This window comes from Anabrus simplex, chromosome 1, assembly GCF_040414725.1.
Source record: "Anabrus simplex isolate iqAnaSimp1 chromosome 1, ASM4041472v1, whole genome shotgun sequence".
NCBI classification, from domain to species: Eukaryota; Metazoa; Arthropoda; class Insecta; order Orthoptera; family Tettigoniidae; genus Anabrus; species Anabrus simplex.
The window spans coordinates 1,066,821,653-1,066,838,980 of record NC_090265.1 but is presented as its reverse complement, the minus strand read 5'-3'; the positions used below and the strand labels follow the sequence as shown (position 1 = coordinate 1,066,838,980).

General features: G+C 39.4%; 1 protein-coding gene across 1 annotated transcript in view; it reads right to left on the bottom strand.

Annotated features, from left to right (window-relative positions):
- The window catches only part of nAChRalpha1 (nicotinic acetylcholine receptor alpha1), a 618,172-nt gene that overhangs the window by 18,752 nt on the left and 582,092 nt on the right, over positions 1-17,328 (bottom strand). The window contains exons 4-5 of the mRNA XM_068228366.1: positions 7,529-7,709; positions 3,858-4,784 (exon numbers count right to left, since the gene is read on the bottom strand). Of these exons, the coding sequence (XP_068084467.1) occupies positions 3,858-4,784; positions 7,529-7,709 (1,108 nt within the window). The remainder of the gene's footprint in view (positions 1-3,857; positions 4,785-7,528; positions 7,710-17,328) is intronic.

Below are 17,328 nucleotides of genomic sequence, written 5' to 3'. Positions count from 1 at the left end.
TGATGAGTCCGAGATATGTCTTGGTCCCGAAGATGCATGCACAACTCAAACGCTTGAATCTTCTTTCTTGTCATTTTGTTGGCAGTCCACTTCATAGTATCTAAAGTGGTGATTAGAAATAACAGCACATTGACCAGCTTCAGGTTATGCTCTTAATGTTAGTTCTATCATTTAAAATATTGATACGCTTGGCTTTCGCCGTGTAAGCAATGGCTAGTTGTCTACTCATATTGCTTCAGAGTCCCCTGTTACTCAAGATTAGGGCTACCAAAAACACAATAAGAAGACTATATACACGTTTAAGGTTAAAACATTTCTTCTAAATGGCATCTATTTTGATTGAAATGTACACGTCTTTTCTTTCTCTGAATTTCACCCAACGTCAGTAATTACTGCTACTTAGGCCAAGGCCTGGTCACGCTCAAGAATTCTTTGAGGCAGCGGCCATGTGAAGACTAAATCTCTCTACTTTCTGTCGTCTGCATGTTATCGAATGCAATGAGATTAAAGTTATAATGGATTATTGTGTCGTTACAGATTGTATAACGTCACTCATCTAAAGAGACTAGATTCTTTAGAATCCATAGGGATAAGTACAGGAGGGCAAAATGGGTGCAGAATTGCCCACTTGATCAGTGGCAGCCAACAGAACAGCTGTGTGAGGTTAGAATAAATTTTTCTAGAATAAGAAAGGTAATAATCACCAAGTTTATTATATTTGCTTTTCTAAAACGCTTGTCTCTCAACCTATCTTTACTGACTATATCTTAGTTATAATATTTTCCTGCGTCTCATTTTAAGGACTGTCAATTCGAAGTAGGGAGAGCAGATGGAAGGAAGCTGCTAAAATGGAATGTCATCCCTACACTCATCGACGTTCCTTATCCCTCGCGTGTCAGTAAGGTTCCGAAGGAAAGAGGGCTGCTTTCAATAGAAAATGGAACTGGTAATTTAAATGACATTACTATGTTAGCTGAACAATATTGTAATTATTACTCAGAAAGTTGTAGGCCTATTCATAAATCTTGATTATAAAGAGAATGACGCTCCGATTATGTCGATTTGTATCGGATTAATCTTCCAAGGTGATAGGTCTATTAGTCTATAATAAACATACCGCACACAATTGCAGTTGTACTTAAAAATGTTTTTCATTATATAAAATATATCTCAATCTCTTATAATAGTAAACTTATGTCCACATCCCGAGGTGGTGTAGTTCTTTTTTCAGGCAAACCTCCAGTGCGCTCCTACCACTCTTATGTTTCTGGCAGTACCCGAAATCAAACCAGGGCTTCAGGACGGAAGCTAATAACACTAACCATTACGTTACGTATGCGGACACGCTATTATAATGTATCGCAGTTTATTAATATTGACATGTTTCCCTGTTACAGGGGATGTAGCCTAAATTGCTAGCTGTAATATTTATTGTAATAATGTTGTTTTAGGCCTTTAGTCAATTTTAACCACCCGCAATTCTTTGACCATTATATTACTTTGTTTATGCGTAGTTCCCCTTAATTAGGCCTACTGGCTGAAAAAGTTATAATAATTTTGTCGTATAGTCTGTTTATAACTTCATTGCAACTGTTCACAATAGGCCTATATGAAAACCGCATTTTTTATAGATGACAAAATATATATCATTATTTCACGATTCGAAGGTTATAAGAAAGCTATTAATTATATGTAATCCGAGGCAAACACAAACAATTTTAATGGCTTTTGTGTTCTTGATTCCATTTAAAAAATCCGAAACCCACCTATATGCAACATGGAAATGCTGTAGAGAATGCCCACATTCAGTATCAAAATTGTGGCTCCATATGTAACATTCTTGTTATGACCTATGTACATAACCTTGACCTTGACCTGGGCTGGTGCGATGAAGGGTTTGCCTCCTCACAGCTTCCGTGCCTTCTAAACTTTCAGTCAGTGTTGTCCACCCTTAGCTGAGTACATCCATTTTTTTTACAATTTGTTTTACTTCGCACCGGCACAGATAGGTCTTATAGCTCATCCAGTTTTAAGACGCCTGAAACTCATCTTACCCTTATGGATTTAGGTGATGGAATATTTTAGGAAGATAGCAATCAGACCAGAAGAGGCAGAGTGCGAAATGCAGCAATTAAATAATAATTAAAGGCGTAATCTACATAGCATACGGTACAGAAAAAAGTTCTAAGATGTTGCCATTGATGCTTTCACGGCCCGTATTTACAGACATGATATAGGCTTTTGGGCTTATGCAGTGTCAAGAAAATGAGGTGAAATTCTTTACATTTCGCAGAGAACTGTGCTCTGCGTCATCAGAAGAAAATCTCGACTGACCACGAGAAAGGCTTCTTAAACAATGAGATGTTGAAATTTAGACGTTATAATAGAAGTGAAAATGGTACGTTCATTCGTCACCGGATGGCTCTCCGGACGCGGAACAGCGCTAGCGTTCGAAGCGGAAGCTGACCGAACCATCAGAACAAGTCTAAAAGCGTGTCTAAGATGCTCGAGCTCTTACCCACACTGGACACTACAGGTCCATGATTATACGTGAAGCTGTGGTAATACGTATAAATCCTAACAATTTCATCAGGGACACTGGCTATCAATTAAGTAATACCTGGTTGCCAACCATTAAGGATTTAAGTAGGTAGTTCCCTTCCTTGACCCTTCACTATTGTTCATTCGTCTCGGTGTTTTACAAATTAGTACGTTCCTCATCGTCAGATGTTTCTTTCCAGGCTTGTGTCTGCGTCATGTACCTGTCAATGTCATATGTTACGTACACTTACGTGATCCTCTTAGATTGATTCGTTATTTGTTGCGAGTGTAAATCTTAACAATGAGAATATGAAAATGTAGGAAACAGTCATGCCCATTTTGATCCCAGTCCACGCTAGTTTTAAGAGATTTACGCTTGAATGATAAATAGCGTTCATATTACATGTTCTAAAATCGGGAGCATTTCAACATAGTTATCGAGAATACGTCATTTCTATCGTGTTCAAGAGTTTACGAAAAGACAATTATACAACTGATTTTTAGATCTCATTGGTAGGTTTAGTATGTTTGAGATTTATAAGAGGGTAGTAGGTACCATTAGGCCTATCAAATTACTTTCACATGAATTTATATAATGAGCACCAGTTTAATCTAAAATTATTTAGAAATTATTCGTACTTTATATATACTCATCCGGTCTAGAAAGCCAAGAATAACGGCCGAGAGTATTCGTCGTGCTGACCACACGACACCTCGTAATCTGCAGGCCTTCGGGCTGAACAGTGGTCGCTTGGTAGGCCAAGGCCCTTCAAGGGCTGTAGTGCTATGGGGTTTGGTTTGGTTTGGTTTTATATACTCATGCTCGCCCTTTATCACACTATGTATACCGGGCGAGTTGGCCGTGCGGTTAGGGGCGCGCAGCTCTGAGCTTGCATTTGGGAGTTAGTGGGTTCAAACCCCACTGTCGGTAGCCCTGAAGATGAACGCTAAAGCACGCTAAAACAATAATCACCACCACCACCGCTAAGCGCACGACCGACTCGCTCGGTGATTCTGATGTTAAGAAATGGTTTGCAGGGGCTGGGTCGTTTATGCGGTTAATAATAATAATGAATAATAATGAATAATAATAATAATAATAATAATAATAATAATAATAATAATAATAATAATAATAATAATAATAATAATAATAATAATAAATTTATGATTGTAGTGTAGCAAGTAGTACATCTCAATTTCCAGTTTTAAGGCAAACCTAACCACTATGTCAAAAATTTTACTAAAATATGTTTCAATTGCCATATAGCATTACATAAGTTAGAGAATATTGCCTCGCTGAGAGAGGTACTTACACTTTCAAACTTATCCTTATTCTTGACGTGTTGAGCAATGAACCTGGCGTCTTCGATCGTCTTCTCCATTTCGTGTGATGGTTTCTCGAACGTAGGACTGACGTCGTGGGCACCACACACGGGGGGCCCCACGCAGCCGGGGGAGAACAGGTCGTCGTCCGCCCCCGGCAAAGGTAGAGGCAGAGGCGGATCTCCGAAGCCCGCCGCCGCCACGTCGAATCGTGACGGTGGTAACGCAGGTATTTCATAGTCCACACTCACACGATTACCACTGTAGCTGACATACTTGTCAATGTCGACAGGCACATCGAACACCCCTGATAACACCCCTTCAGGTGGTTTCGCCTCTTCCTCCTCGTCGTCTACAGAGTCCTCTTTCTTTGGTCTCTCTATGAGAAGCACTTTGGGTAGGACTTGGATAAAGAGGCGATGCACCCACGGCCTCATCCGGTGTGTGACAGGCGACCGGAAATTGACGTTGAGTACAGCGATGGTGACAACCACAGACAAAGTTACTAGAACCATGGTGAAGAGCAGGTACTTGCCGAGCAGGGGCACTGTGAGGGACGTGGGGGGAATGATTTCCGCCAGCAGCAGGAAGAACACGGTGAGCGACAGGAGAATCGAGATGCAGAGTGACACCTTCTCCCCAGAGTCCGATGGCAGGTAGAACACGAGCACAGACAAGAACGAGATGCCCACACACGGAATGATGAGGTTCACAGTGTAGAACAATGTTTTTCGCCGTAGAGTGATGTTGAAGATGATATCCGGGTACGGCTCCTCACAACAGCTGTAGAACTTCTCGTTTCTTACGGCAGGAACTCGCATGATGTCCCACTCCACGGACAGGTAGTAGTCTTGTAAGTCGATACCCATATCGATCTCGTTCGAATCGGCCGATTGAGCGATGTGGCGCAGATCCACCTGAGAACAATTACATTATTACATTAATACAGTGATTGATGTAGGCAAAAGATAAAGTTAAATCATTACTCTCTTATCAGGAAGATATTTCTTGTATTAGAACTCTCTTTAAGAGACGCTAGTTTGGTTAAACGCACACACTTCAAAGCCTAATCTTAATCTGCACAGAAATTGTTATTTTGTAATTGTTAACCTGAGTCAACTAGATTTATCCTGTCAGAAAGATGTGTGAAAAAATGTCCAATATTTTATCAATAAATTTAGACAGAGACGTACCATGTCAAATACTATATATGCAAAACATAAACAGCAGAGAACCTCACAAACAACAATTCTTTATTTGACGCCTCATAGTAAAATAAAAAAAATGCGCTTTGTTCATGGTCACATTCTTGGCCGTACTATTTTAAGATTGTATGTACTGTATATTGTTCTCAGTGAAGTCTTTGTCAAATATTTTAAAATAATATGTAGGCCTAAACAGTTTGTATTTATTATTCAAGATGGAATCCCTTGAGAAAAATATTACAATAGGTTTATGTCCGATTTCACTAACAAATTGACGTTAATTCATTTTTGTGAAGCATTTTATGTTTTGACAAAGCCAATTTCTTGAAATTCCTAATTAGGGAAATAGAGGAGAGTATAATTTAGTTACAAACAGACATGGTTGGTGTCACTTGGTGTAAGGAAACAATTAGTAGCTGAATACTAAAGTACCAGGAGTATATTGTGTTTATATCCAGTTAGGTCCCTTCTTTACTAAGGTTAAGACATCTTTATTCAATTTCCTCTCATCAGAGGTTGCCGAACGATAGCATTGTTGGGTACATTTTTAATTTAGACATAATTTGATTGCTATTATATAATGCTATAAGTTATTTCTGATTAGACCTACCAAACTTTTCTAAGTGGTAACAACAATATAATACTATTTAGTTTAGGTTAATTAGAAATGTGAAATCAGACAGAATCGAAATGATTGCTATTTGATGACAAACACGAGCTTATATGTGACATGCGAGATCGCAGGTGGTAGGGCCAGCTGCACATTATCAGTATCAGTATTGTGGAAGCGTTTTACGTTTTATAATCTACAACTCCATTCGCTTGAAATATATTTAACTTAACTTATGTAAAAGGTTTCATTTTGTCATACAATACGTTCATAGTTTCGGAATCATAAATGAGCCGGTCAGCGTTAAAAAACCGTGACAATTTTTCAACCAAAGCTCACAGTCGGAAGAAAATCAGAACACCAGGAAGGATGATGGCAATTTTTATCTGTTGACAGCATGTGCCACCTGGAGGATAGTAGACGGACTGGTTGAACGTCATCCATCAGCAGGTAGCGTAGGTGCATAGCTACGAGTACAGTGTGGTCAACGAGTGCTTCATTCTGATTGGCTCCGCCATGTTTTAGCCAAATACCCCGTCAGCTGCACAGGGTAAGATCACACTTTATACAATTTCAGCGAAGTAAAGGCTACCTGTTTTAACCTAAACACAACTGAAAATATGTTTTCATTAAACATTAAAGATAATTTAATATCATTAGTTTCAAAATGTGTGGGAATTTACGTATTTCTTAGGTCTGAGTTTTGAAGAAAATTACGCGTGGCTGTTATGCTTATGGATGAAGAAACAGATCGTGAAAGGGTTTTAAAATGAAATTGGATAATTGCTACTGTAGGCTTCAACTCCGAAAGTAGCGCGTTATAAGACGCTCCCAGCAACGAGTAGAGTTGTCTCATACATTACAATGATAACAATAATAACAAAATGGGTTAGTAATTTTATGGAGGCCAAAGCAGTAAATACGAGATTTCTCCATTACTATTCGCCGTATCGAAATCCTGTACATAACGAAAGTTGTTTAGAATATAATTTCCGACTTTTTACGTTTCGTGCGATTTACCGTGCAAGGAAAAATAACAAAGAGAGATTAACCTATTGTATTCGTTATAAAATTAAAAATAACATATTTACAAAACAAAGCTTTTGTTTTCCACAATTAATGTCGCAATTCTCAAAATCTGTTATTCATTTCTTAATTCACGAATGTTTCACGAATTATACTACCTAATCTCCTTCACCCTGATTTCATTTATAGTACTACTGTATTGTCACTAAAGTTATCTTCACGAGAACTACACCCGTCACTATAATCAATTTTGCCTTTCTCTGATAAGGAATCGTTATTAGCCACCTTCAAGTCACTTTGAAATATCCTCCTCGGCAACTGCCGTATCGTTTGCAAGTGGATGGATGTAGGTCTCTTTTTTCATACCTGTATATATACTTAAAATGGTGTGTTCCCTAAGGACGCTTTTATAACCGTTTGAGATAATGTGAAAATGCCTAGAGAACATTTCTTGCCTGTTCTTCAAACTACACGCAGGAGAGTTACGCATGTCGTCTTCAGGTCCACGGTGGGGATCCGGAAAAGTTTCGTATGTAGGCTTGAAAGTTAAGAAAACTGTATATTCCTACTACCGAGTTGTGTTGTTCCATTTTGAGTGTGGCCCCTGTCATTTGAAATGTCGCACACATTTGTTTTATATAATTTCAGATTTGTAGATATGAACTCTTCAGAAAAGAAACATATTATATTACCGTAAACAATATAGGCTGTTAGAGTATTGTGTAAATATAGTGTTGACTGTTACATGCTACATTAAGACAATGGGTTGCCCCTTATAGTCAGTAGTTGGGAACTACCGCCCTTGAGCCGCCTCACCCACCAGGTAGCCGTCGTACGTCCAGGAGCCGAACTTCATGAAGCACGTCTGCTGGTCGAACGGAAAGTACTCGACATCGATCTCGCAGAAGGACTTGTAGATGGCGGGAGGTTTCCACACTACCTTTCCCGTGTAGTGAAGAATGGCCTTCGTCATGATGGTCACTTCGTAGTTCCCGTCGGCACTGAAACACAAGCAAATGTTTCTAAGTCTGACATAATTTAGATAGTAATAGGAAAGTAGTCTAAGTTGATGAAAATGATTGTTAATTTGAGGATTCTAGTAGAATGATTATCTGCCTATACCCTATTCAGTTCTCTGGGCTATTTAATAGAATATTACATCAATTTGGTACCAACATTTCACTTTCTATATCATCAAATTATTAAGTAAAATGCATAACTTAACTCAGTTGCGTCAACAGTTAGACCTAGTTCCAAAGTTACAGGGTTCGATCCTACTTGCGGACGGAGACATTTGAGCGAGTTGAAAAGCGACCACTGTATGACCTTACCTTCCAGCACGTTAAGGAGCCCTAGTAAACAAAATTCCGGCATGCTTATGTCTCTAAGAATGCACAGCAACTGAACAAGTAACATTAATTTTATGTACTGGTATATATGAATTACGCAAGGCTGGATAAAATATCTAATCAATGCAGCAAACCTAATTCTAATAAAGAGATTAAATAATTTTATTCTGGGAAGTATTTGGACAAGGTATCTTGCAACGATACATTTTCTGGGGGTCAACCCTCACTGATGACATTGTAGTTTTTCGTATTCTGATCTTTACTTTGATTCTCTATTCGCACATGATCTCTTGATCAGCTACCGGCACGCATTTAGCTTGTTAGACACTACGCTCAAGGTTGCGGGATATTTGACATTTAAGAGTGCTTCTTTGCTCAAATTATATTTACTGCATGCGGTATGTTGAGTCCTCAGCACGATGGTTCCACCATCAGCTGCCTTGAATATTAAGACCAAATTTCAGCACTCCGACTTCTGTTTTCATAGCATTTATAGAGTCTCAGACACATCAGATTATTTTATGAAATATTTTCCTACTGTAGGCGATACATTCAAGATCGCTGCAAGGTGAATGCAACGATGATGTTAAGCTCTTCAAAATGATTACGGTGAAAAACTATCTCCGTTTCATAAATCATTTCGAAATTCATCTAGAATGTTACTTCAGTGCAATACTACATTCTAAGGGGAATGTCAATTACACTAGAAAAATTGTTACATACGTGTTAAAATCATGAAGGAATAAATCGTACTCATTTAATGGTTTTTTACCTTGGAACTATTTGGTTTGAGACACGAATAGATATTATCTACTACTTTAAATTGCATTACATGGGGGCCACCCTAGTGCAGGCCTTCCAATCCGAGTGTCCAGTGTTCAAATCCCGTTGAAGTACTGAGTTCTTCCAGACAATGATTAATTGTTATGAACCCTACATTACAAATTGGTATGTGTAATGTAAATATGGGTGCCGGACCCTTGTCCCGTTTCTCTAAGGGCTCGAATATGATGTAAAATGGCACTTCGTAGTGAGTTATTACAACCGGATGCCTTTCCTCATGTCAATCTCGTCAGAGGAGTCTATGCGATGAAATAATTGGCGTGATATATGGTAATAGGAAGTGAGAGGGTGAAAACTGGTGCCGGTACATAACCTACTCCTGTCGAATAGCACAACAGGTCTGCTCAAGGCTTAACGCCCCTCATCCGTTGGATGAATAATCATCAACAGCGTCATACACCTTCGCTCTACGTGAACACCGCGGAGAGGTTTGGAACTTAATCCAGGCTTTCGGCACGCAATATAGTGATTTGAAATTGTATACCACCACCTTTCTTACCCTGCCGGCCAAAATTCTGATAGTGAACATTTTGAACGGTGTCAGACCATATGGAATTGACGCCTTGATGGTTATGGCCACTAGGTGGGCACAAATATGTGCGTTTAAAAAATCATCGATGGACTTAATCATTAGTGAGATATTTTAACAACCTGTTTTTGAAAATTATGGAAGATCATTACGGATATTTACTGAATAAATCCAGAATGATTCATTGCCATACAGAGCTGAAGTTGTGACACTTGCACGGAGATGGAATGTGTTGACATTCGCACCGAACACCGAACATTCCAGTAAATTACTAAGCATGGGTTATTTCAAACTGGACATTTGCACGGGGGCCCAAAGAGGTTAGGAATACTGAAGCAGGGGAGGGGAAGGCCCACCCCGTAAATGCAGTTCATTCAGTTCATTCCTACAGTAATGATACGTGATGAAAACGAGTACTCCGTGTTGAATTGGTGATAACTGTTCTGCACCTACGGAGTTTATCGAGGCCACCAAGATGAAGCCTTTGTTGATCTACAACGGACTTGAGTACGTTATGGACTATAGCAATGAAGATTAACTGACGTAAATTTGAAGAAAAGTAAATGCAAAGGAAGAATGGCAAAAATTATGCAGTTTTAGGCAAGGCAAGTCATGATTCCATTCCAAATGAAGCGGCGAAGGAAGTAAGAAGAAGTGTAGTAAATGCAAAAAACCGTGCAAGGGAAAGAGAGAGTATAATTTCAACAATTTACACCGAAGAGTACAGGCAACTCTTCAATCGAGGCTATGATATTGTGACATCGCTTCCATCAGATAGGAGTGCCGAACAATCATTACATCACATCCGAAGGAAAAGAATGGAGTCTACAAAAGACCTGATCGATTGTGATATATCTATGAGGAACGCAAATAGATTGCCTCCCCATCGTGTTCCCTATCTAAATGTGTTACAATAATAAAATAAACAATTACTTATAAATTACACCTAAATTCACTATCGCGATTTCAAAGGAAAACTTGATGTACTGTGCCGTGCCTATTAATACCGCAGTACATGAAATTTGCGGTTCCGTGCAAATGTCATCATCCTACTTCTGACTCACCACGTACTATTAGCCAGTGTGAAAGGCTCCGTGCAAATGTTACCATCCTACTTCTGACTCGGCAAGTACTATTAGCTAGTGTGAAAGGCGCCGTACAAATGTCACCATCCTACTTCTGACTCACCACGTTCTATTAGCTAGAGTGAAAGGCTCCGTACAAATGTCACCATCCTACTTCTGACTCACCAAGTACTATTAGCCAGTGTGAAAGGCTCCGTACAAATGTCACCATCCTACTTCTGACTCGGCAAGTACTATTAGCCAGTGTGAAAGGCTCCGTGCAAGTCTCACTCTGTGCAAATGCCAATCCCTGAAAATGTTCCAGCCCAACACAGATATATTTTGTACAACGAAAGATGTAATAACATATTAATAGCGTATATTATAGCGTGGATATGGTAATCGAAATTTATTTCGCACATTGTAATAGAATGTGTCAAATTATTGCTAATTTTTTGTACCACAATCGCTGAAGATTTCTCTTTGTGTTCTATTGATAGCACTGTGCAATGGCTGTATAGATCCACAGTTGGTGTTAAGATAGGCAGACATAGAAGTGTTTTCAATGCTCATTTACATAATGTCACATCACAAAAACTACAGCTAGCTCAAACATGGATCCTATGCGTCATATAACTTTGAATAAGTCCATAGAATGGTAGCTCAACTTTACTGGGTGTGTGACTGGAAAGAGCTGCACTGTCTTTGGATGAGGACGCGAGTATACATTCACAAAACATAGAAAATACACTTGAGTAATTCACGAGATACTTTATGCTTAACTCTGCTTCTCCTCTTATAACAGGCAGTAGTTTACCAAAGATTAATTTAACGTGTTCATTCCATGTTAATTATTCATCAGTCATTAAACCAAAATATTTGGGAGGTTATATGTTTGGTATTAATTTTCCAGATATATGTAATTGTAAATTTCAATAAGAGGGAATTCTAAGTTTGTGAAAGAGAAACTTTGTTTTATTTAACTTAATAATCAATTATTTTATAGCCAATGCTCGTATAGAACAAATGCCTGTACAGAGCAGCAGAATGTTTGGAGTAAATTTATAAAACGTTGCCAGAAGTGAATTGTTATTATATAATGAAAACTTGAGTAATCTGTATCTATTTTCTCTAGTATTTTTGATAATAATAGAACAACAGAAATAGGCCTGTAATAATGAAGTCCACATTCTCCGCACTCTTTATAAACTGATTTTGCTTTGTAGAATATATATGTATAAGAATGGAACGATAAGAATAGGCCTGTAAGAATTAAGTTCGCACTTGTCGCCGCATTTATAAACTGATATTATTTACACATATAAATGTGGTATTAATTTTTCGTATATTTGTAACTGTAAATTTAAAGACGAGGGAAATTTAAGATTCTTAAACAGAAAACTTGTTTTTATCTAAATTAATACCTAATCAACTCGTTCTTTTTTTCATTTTGCTTTACGTCGCACAGACACATATAGGTTTTACGGCGACGATGGGATAGGAAATAGTGAGAGTGGGAAGGAAGCGAAAATGGACTTAATTTAGGTATAGTCCCAGCATTTATTTGGTGTGAAAATGGGAAACCACGGAAAACCATTTTCAGGGCTGTCGACAGTGGGGTTCGAATCCACTCTATTCCGAATGCAAGCTCACAGCTGCAAAATCCTAATCGCATGGCCGACTCACCCAGTAATACATTATTTTATAGCTGATTCTCATACAATACAAATGTCTTCTGAGAAAATACTTTCACTGCATATTTTACTCACAATAGTAATTTATTTGATCGCAGCCAGATTTTCGTTGCCATATGTATGAGTTATTAGATTTCTGAAGTTCTGCAGGCACAGGACTTCTCACGTCACACGTGCCAAGAGTGTACCCTGAGTACGAGGATTCTGGCCAAACTACCGCCGCCCCGGTGTGCTTTGTTCTGAAGAGAAGGACTGCTGTCGGCTAGCACGGACGGTAAGAGTGGATAAGCGGGCCGCAGCGCTTTAGGTCACTTGCTAATATAATGCTGAACAACAACGAAATGTCAGTAGCTATACCATCTAGAACCATTTCCTTGCAATAGAATGCAGAAGCCACCGACTCACTGGCGTAAAACTGCTTACCGCACATCACAAGACACATCGATAAGCGTGGGCAAGGAACCACCGCTAATCGATTAGTGTGGGCAAGGAACCACTGCGTGGGGCCAATGACCTTAGATGTTAGGCCCCTTTAGAAAACAAGCATCATAATCATTATCATCATCATCAGGAACCACCGCCACTGGACTTTTGAAACACTGCAGAAGGTCGCCTGGACAGAGGAGTCAGGTACCAGCTGGTACACATCGAAGGTTGGGTAGGAAGGAGTACCTACGTCGCCAAGCACACGAGGCAAAGGAGTCTCTTGTCAGCAGGATAGAATTCAGGTTGGTGGTTGTGGTATCCTCGTATGAGGCCTGTTCAGATGGGACGATATGTGGCTCCTGGTAAAAATGCCAAAATCCCTCACAGCTGTCAGATCATGTGCACTCATTTCTTCGTTTCCAGTACCCCGAAAGATACTTGCACCTACAGAAAGACAATGCACCTGTCCATCACCCCTAAATCATAGTCTGCTCATCCTATGAAAATTTCACGGACAGGTGGATGTTTGCCTACCTCTCAGGGCCATCCAGGCTGAATCTTATTGAGCACAAGTGGGATGCTGCTGAGAGGAATTGCACCCTAGAATTCCTACCGACCAATCTCCATGTATTATACTAGGCTCTGCAGTGGTCCTGGGCTAACACATCTCCCTAATGCTTCCGCTGTGTTGTGGAGTCTATGCCACGCTGAATCGCCTCCATCATCCGGTCGAAAGCGGGCGCTACATTCTACTATCCAGGTATCTCAAATTCAATTTCTCGTACGTGTATATAAAGTTGCTGTACCATTCGAACAACTATAATTACACACGGATTGCACAGTGTACAAGTGTTTGCATGACCTTATGCACTTGAAATAGTCAGCACTACTGCCTCTCGAAATATCTGATGCTCCTCTTGAAACATCCTGTGAACTGTTAACAGTCACATTGGAAATTACTTATAATTCGTGCTATATCCAATTTCAATTTTCTTCACGTTAACATAAATAGCGGTGTGGATTAGTTAACGCACATGAAGTATCGTTCATGGTTTAACCAACAGAGTACATTAATTTATGTCTTATTTAGTCTTATTTATTCACTTATCCAAACAGCAGCAATTGGAGGGACTGTTCTTCCTACACAACTTTTAAAACCTCAGATGTTTCCTTATCAGTCCTCTCTGAAGTCACCAAAAGCGTGTACGTGTTTAGAGCGACGTAAAACTGTTTTCAAAAAGAAAATAAATGAATTCAAACTTGTCACTTCTCTGTTCCTTTCATGAGGCTGAATTCACCCGTCATTACAACAAGAATTCAATCCTCTACAGCTAAGTCAGGAATAGAACCAAGGCCAATCGAACGGGAAGCTAACATGTTAACCGACAGACTACTGTTCAGTAGAAAACTGCAATAAATAATCTGACTTATAGTAATAATGCAATAATAATAGACTGATTTTCTTCAATGTTCAGTTCGTGCTTGTTTAATGAAAGAACAGTTTGTCACAGAGCACTGCATCGTATTCTGCAGTCTGCAACGATGCTGAATATCGGAAACAGAATTAATTATACTTATGTCTTAACACAAAAGTTAATTGAAAACTCCGTCCCATCAGCTAATGACTTATTTATACGCAATATCGCGCTTTGAAGTACCGCTGATTGGGTGATGCCGCAGCTTAGAGTTGAAATTGGCTTCGTAAATCGTTTGGTGAAGTTTAAATAAATAACGAGTGAGTGATCCTAATTTGAATGTTAATGGTAATGCGTAAAATAGAAGAACCCATTCCTGACGTACACAGCTTGGTTCGCAAGACTTTGGAAAGCCAACAGCATAGTGTGGCAGTCATTAGTTGTGGAACTTCTAAAAAGGAAACCACAGATATAAAGGATCAACGAGTAACCAGTTTTTATATATGATAACATTAATAACACTTATCTTTAAAAGTTTTGGACAGGAAGCTGAGGATGTACAAAATATTTTGGAAATAAATATCAGTGCTTCCTTATAGTGATATCAACCCCCTCTATTTGAGTGACATGTGTTTCATAACTGTCTCCGTGGATCTGTGGTAGTGCGTCAGTCGCTGGATCTCAAGATCGAGAATTCAGATCAGGCAGAGGTAATCACGTCTTTGAATAAGAAAGTTCACTCGGCACTCCACTGATTAGTGTCCAAAGATTCCCGGGTTAAATTTCCGGCCGGGTCTGAAATTTTAACCTTAATTGTGTAATTCATCTAGCTCGGTGTTTGTGAAGTTTGCAACATTAGAAATCATCTTAGGTAGGGCCCCATCCTCATAGACTTGCAGGTCAACTATAGGCCTTCTACTAGAAAAAAGACCTGGATCAGGCCTCTCCGGAGGTCATACGCCATTATTATTCATCAATTCCTCCTTTTTTTGAAGATGCAACAATTTTCCGATTCTATTTTATTTTCATCACTGAAAGTTGTCTATGGTGCTATAATGGAGGTGCTCTGTTCATTTGAATGTTTGGTTAATTGTTTCAGTTTTACTACTATGAAAGGGGTGTTTACGTTTAATGTGCCTCGAAAACACTTCAATTTTGACGGGGTTTATCAGAGGGCTCCGACTCCTCTTTGCATGTTGGTTTCGGTTCTCCAGAATCCTTAGACCCAATTTCGCCGCTTCAAGACGACGGAGGATTTTCTTTTCAGGCTACTTTCCATCATGCGTAGTTACTTGAACTTCAACTAAAATTGTGAGTTCCTGAGTGCTGTTCAACCGCTCTTAACATAGGGCACAGGCACTGTTGGTAGTCGCCCCTAACCTGCAGTCCAAAGACTACATTATGGTTTTCAGTGGCATTTCCTCTATCGAGTGTCCATCACACTCCTCCCCAAGGTGTAAATTCCTCTAAGTAGTCAGGTTATTTACCGCCGCCCAACAGTCTACTGTATTACTGTAAAGGTAAGAAACCGGCCAGTCTACTTTGTTTATCATCGTTCTTCTTCTTATTATTATTATTATTTGTATTATTACTTCTTTCCTTCTTTATCGTTAGGGCCACTAAGGACAGCGAGATCTCAACGGTTTGCCTTCTTGCGGGCCCACCAGGTTTCCATCCTGTCGGAGTGTGGTTTCTTCCATGTATCATAATGATCATGCTTCCGTTGAGTTGGGACTTCTTCTTGATGAAGCTGTCTGAGCTTGTGTTTGAGTGATGCTCAGAGTTGAATCCCTTTTTCTGTGATACCGTCGATCCTTATCGATCTCCACCAACCAAGGAGGAATCGTTTTGAGACTTCTGAAGTAAGATAACAAATGCTTACAAATTCAGGTCAACTATAGGCCTGCTACTAGAAAAAAGACCTGGATCAGGCCTGATGAGGTGAGCGTAAACGTTATCCTTTCCCCGATTACGCTTGATACCTTTTCGGTGTGGGTGTACATTTCTAAATTATTATTATTATTATTATTATTATTATTATTATTATTATTATTATTATTATTATTATTGTTTCGTTTTGGCCAACTAAGGACCACGTCATTTCAACTGTTTTCCTTGAGCTTTAATGTTGGTCCAGCTGCTCCTTTCGCTCTTTCGTCCATGCCTTTCCAGTTTCCATCTTCGGCTTTGGTAGAAAACTCTGATGTTCTTGGATTTTCTTCTTAGCCCTTTCAGACCGAGTACGCACAATTGTGCGGGTTCGTATTTTCGTTATCCCTGACCGTATTTGATGTTTTTTCGGCGCTACACCGGACTGCAGTGATTGTGCAGGACACGTGGCGTGTATTTCAATTGATTTTAGTATGCGCTTGACCGCCAGGGCGAAGGAAGAAGAGTTTAAAAAGCACAGTTGATCGGCGAGATGGCAGGAAGCAGTAGTGCCGAAAGTAAGTATTTATTTACTGCGTTTATATTAATCTAGAAGCTTTACTGAATACCGGAATATATTCAATGAAGTGTGTACATTGGTTAGTGAACGTAAATTTTGAAGCTACACCATCGTACGTGATACAACGAGGTTTTGAATTTTGATACGCACAATTGTGTGGGTCCTGTTTTTCGGATGTTAGTTTTTATTTTGTAAAATAAACTATTAATATGTGTATTGAGGAGCATTTTAGTCAGTTCTTGACGTACAAACAAAAATTCACACCTCCAGTTTTCTTTCCGGTCTGAAAGGGTTAAGTGGGACACGTTCTCGGATATCTTCAAATGAGATCCCAATCTCATGCAGATTTTTCTGTACCTCACTGAACCATGTCCCCTTTGCCTTTTTCTCTTGGAGGAAAGTGAAAATGCGGTTGGTTAACCGTGTTGAATTCTTTGGGGCCATGTGTCCATAAAAAGTAATCCTCCTTTTTCGCATCACATCCGTTATTTTCTCCACATGCGAGTACAGCTCCTGGTTGTGCCTTCTCCTAAACTCGCCGTTGTCTTTGACTGGACCTACGATTTTTCTCAAAATCTTTCTTTCCTTGGCCTCCAATTTCTCCATCATGCCTTTTTTGTTTATGGCGAGACATTCCGCTGCATATAGAGCTTCTGGCCGTCTGACAGTGCAATAGTGTTTGATTTTTGCATTCAGAGATATAGATATTTTGTTATAGATATTTTTAGTCAGATGGTAAGCCATTTCCATTTTATTCATGCGTGAAGAAAAGGCTTCTTTATCGGACAAGTTAGCTTCTATCCATTCACCAAGATACTTAAATTTTTCAACTCGCTTGACTTTTCCGTGAG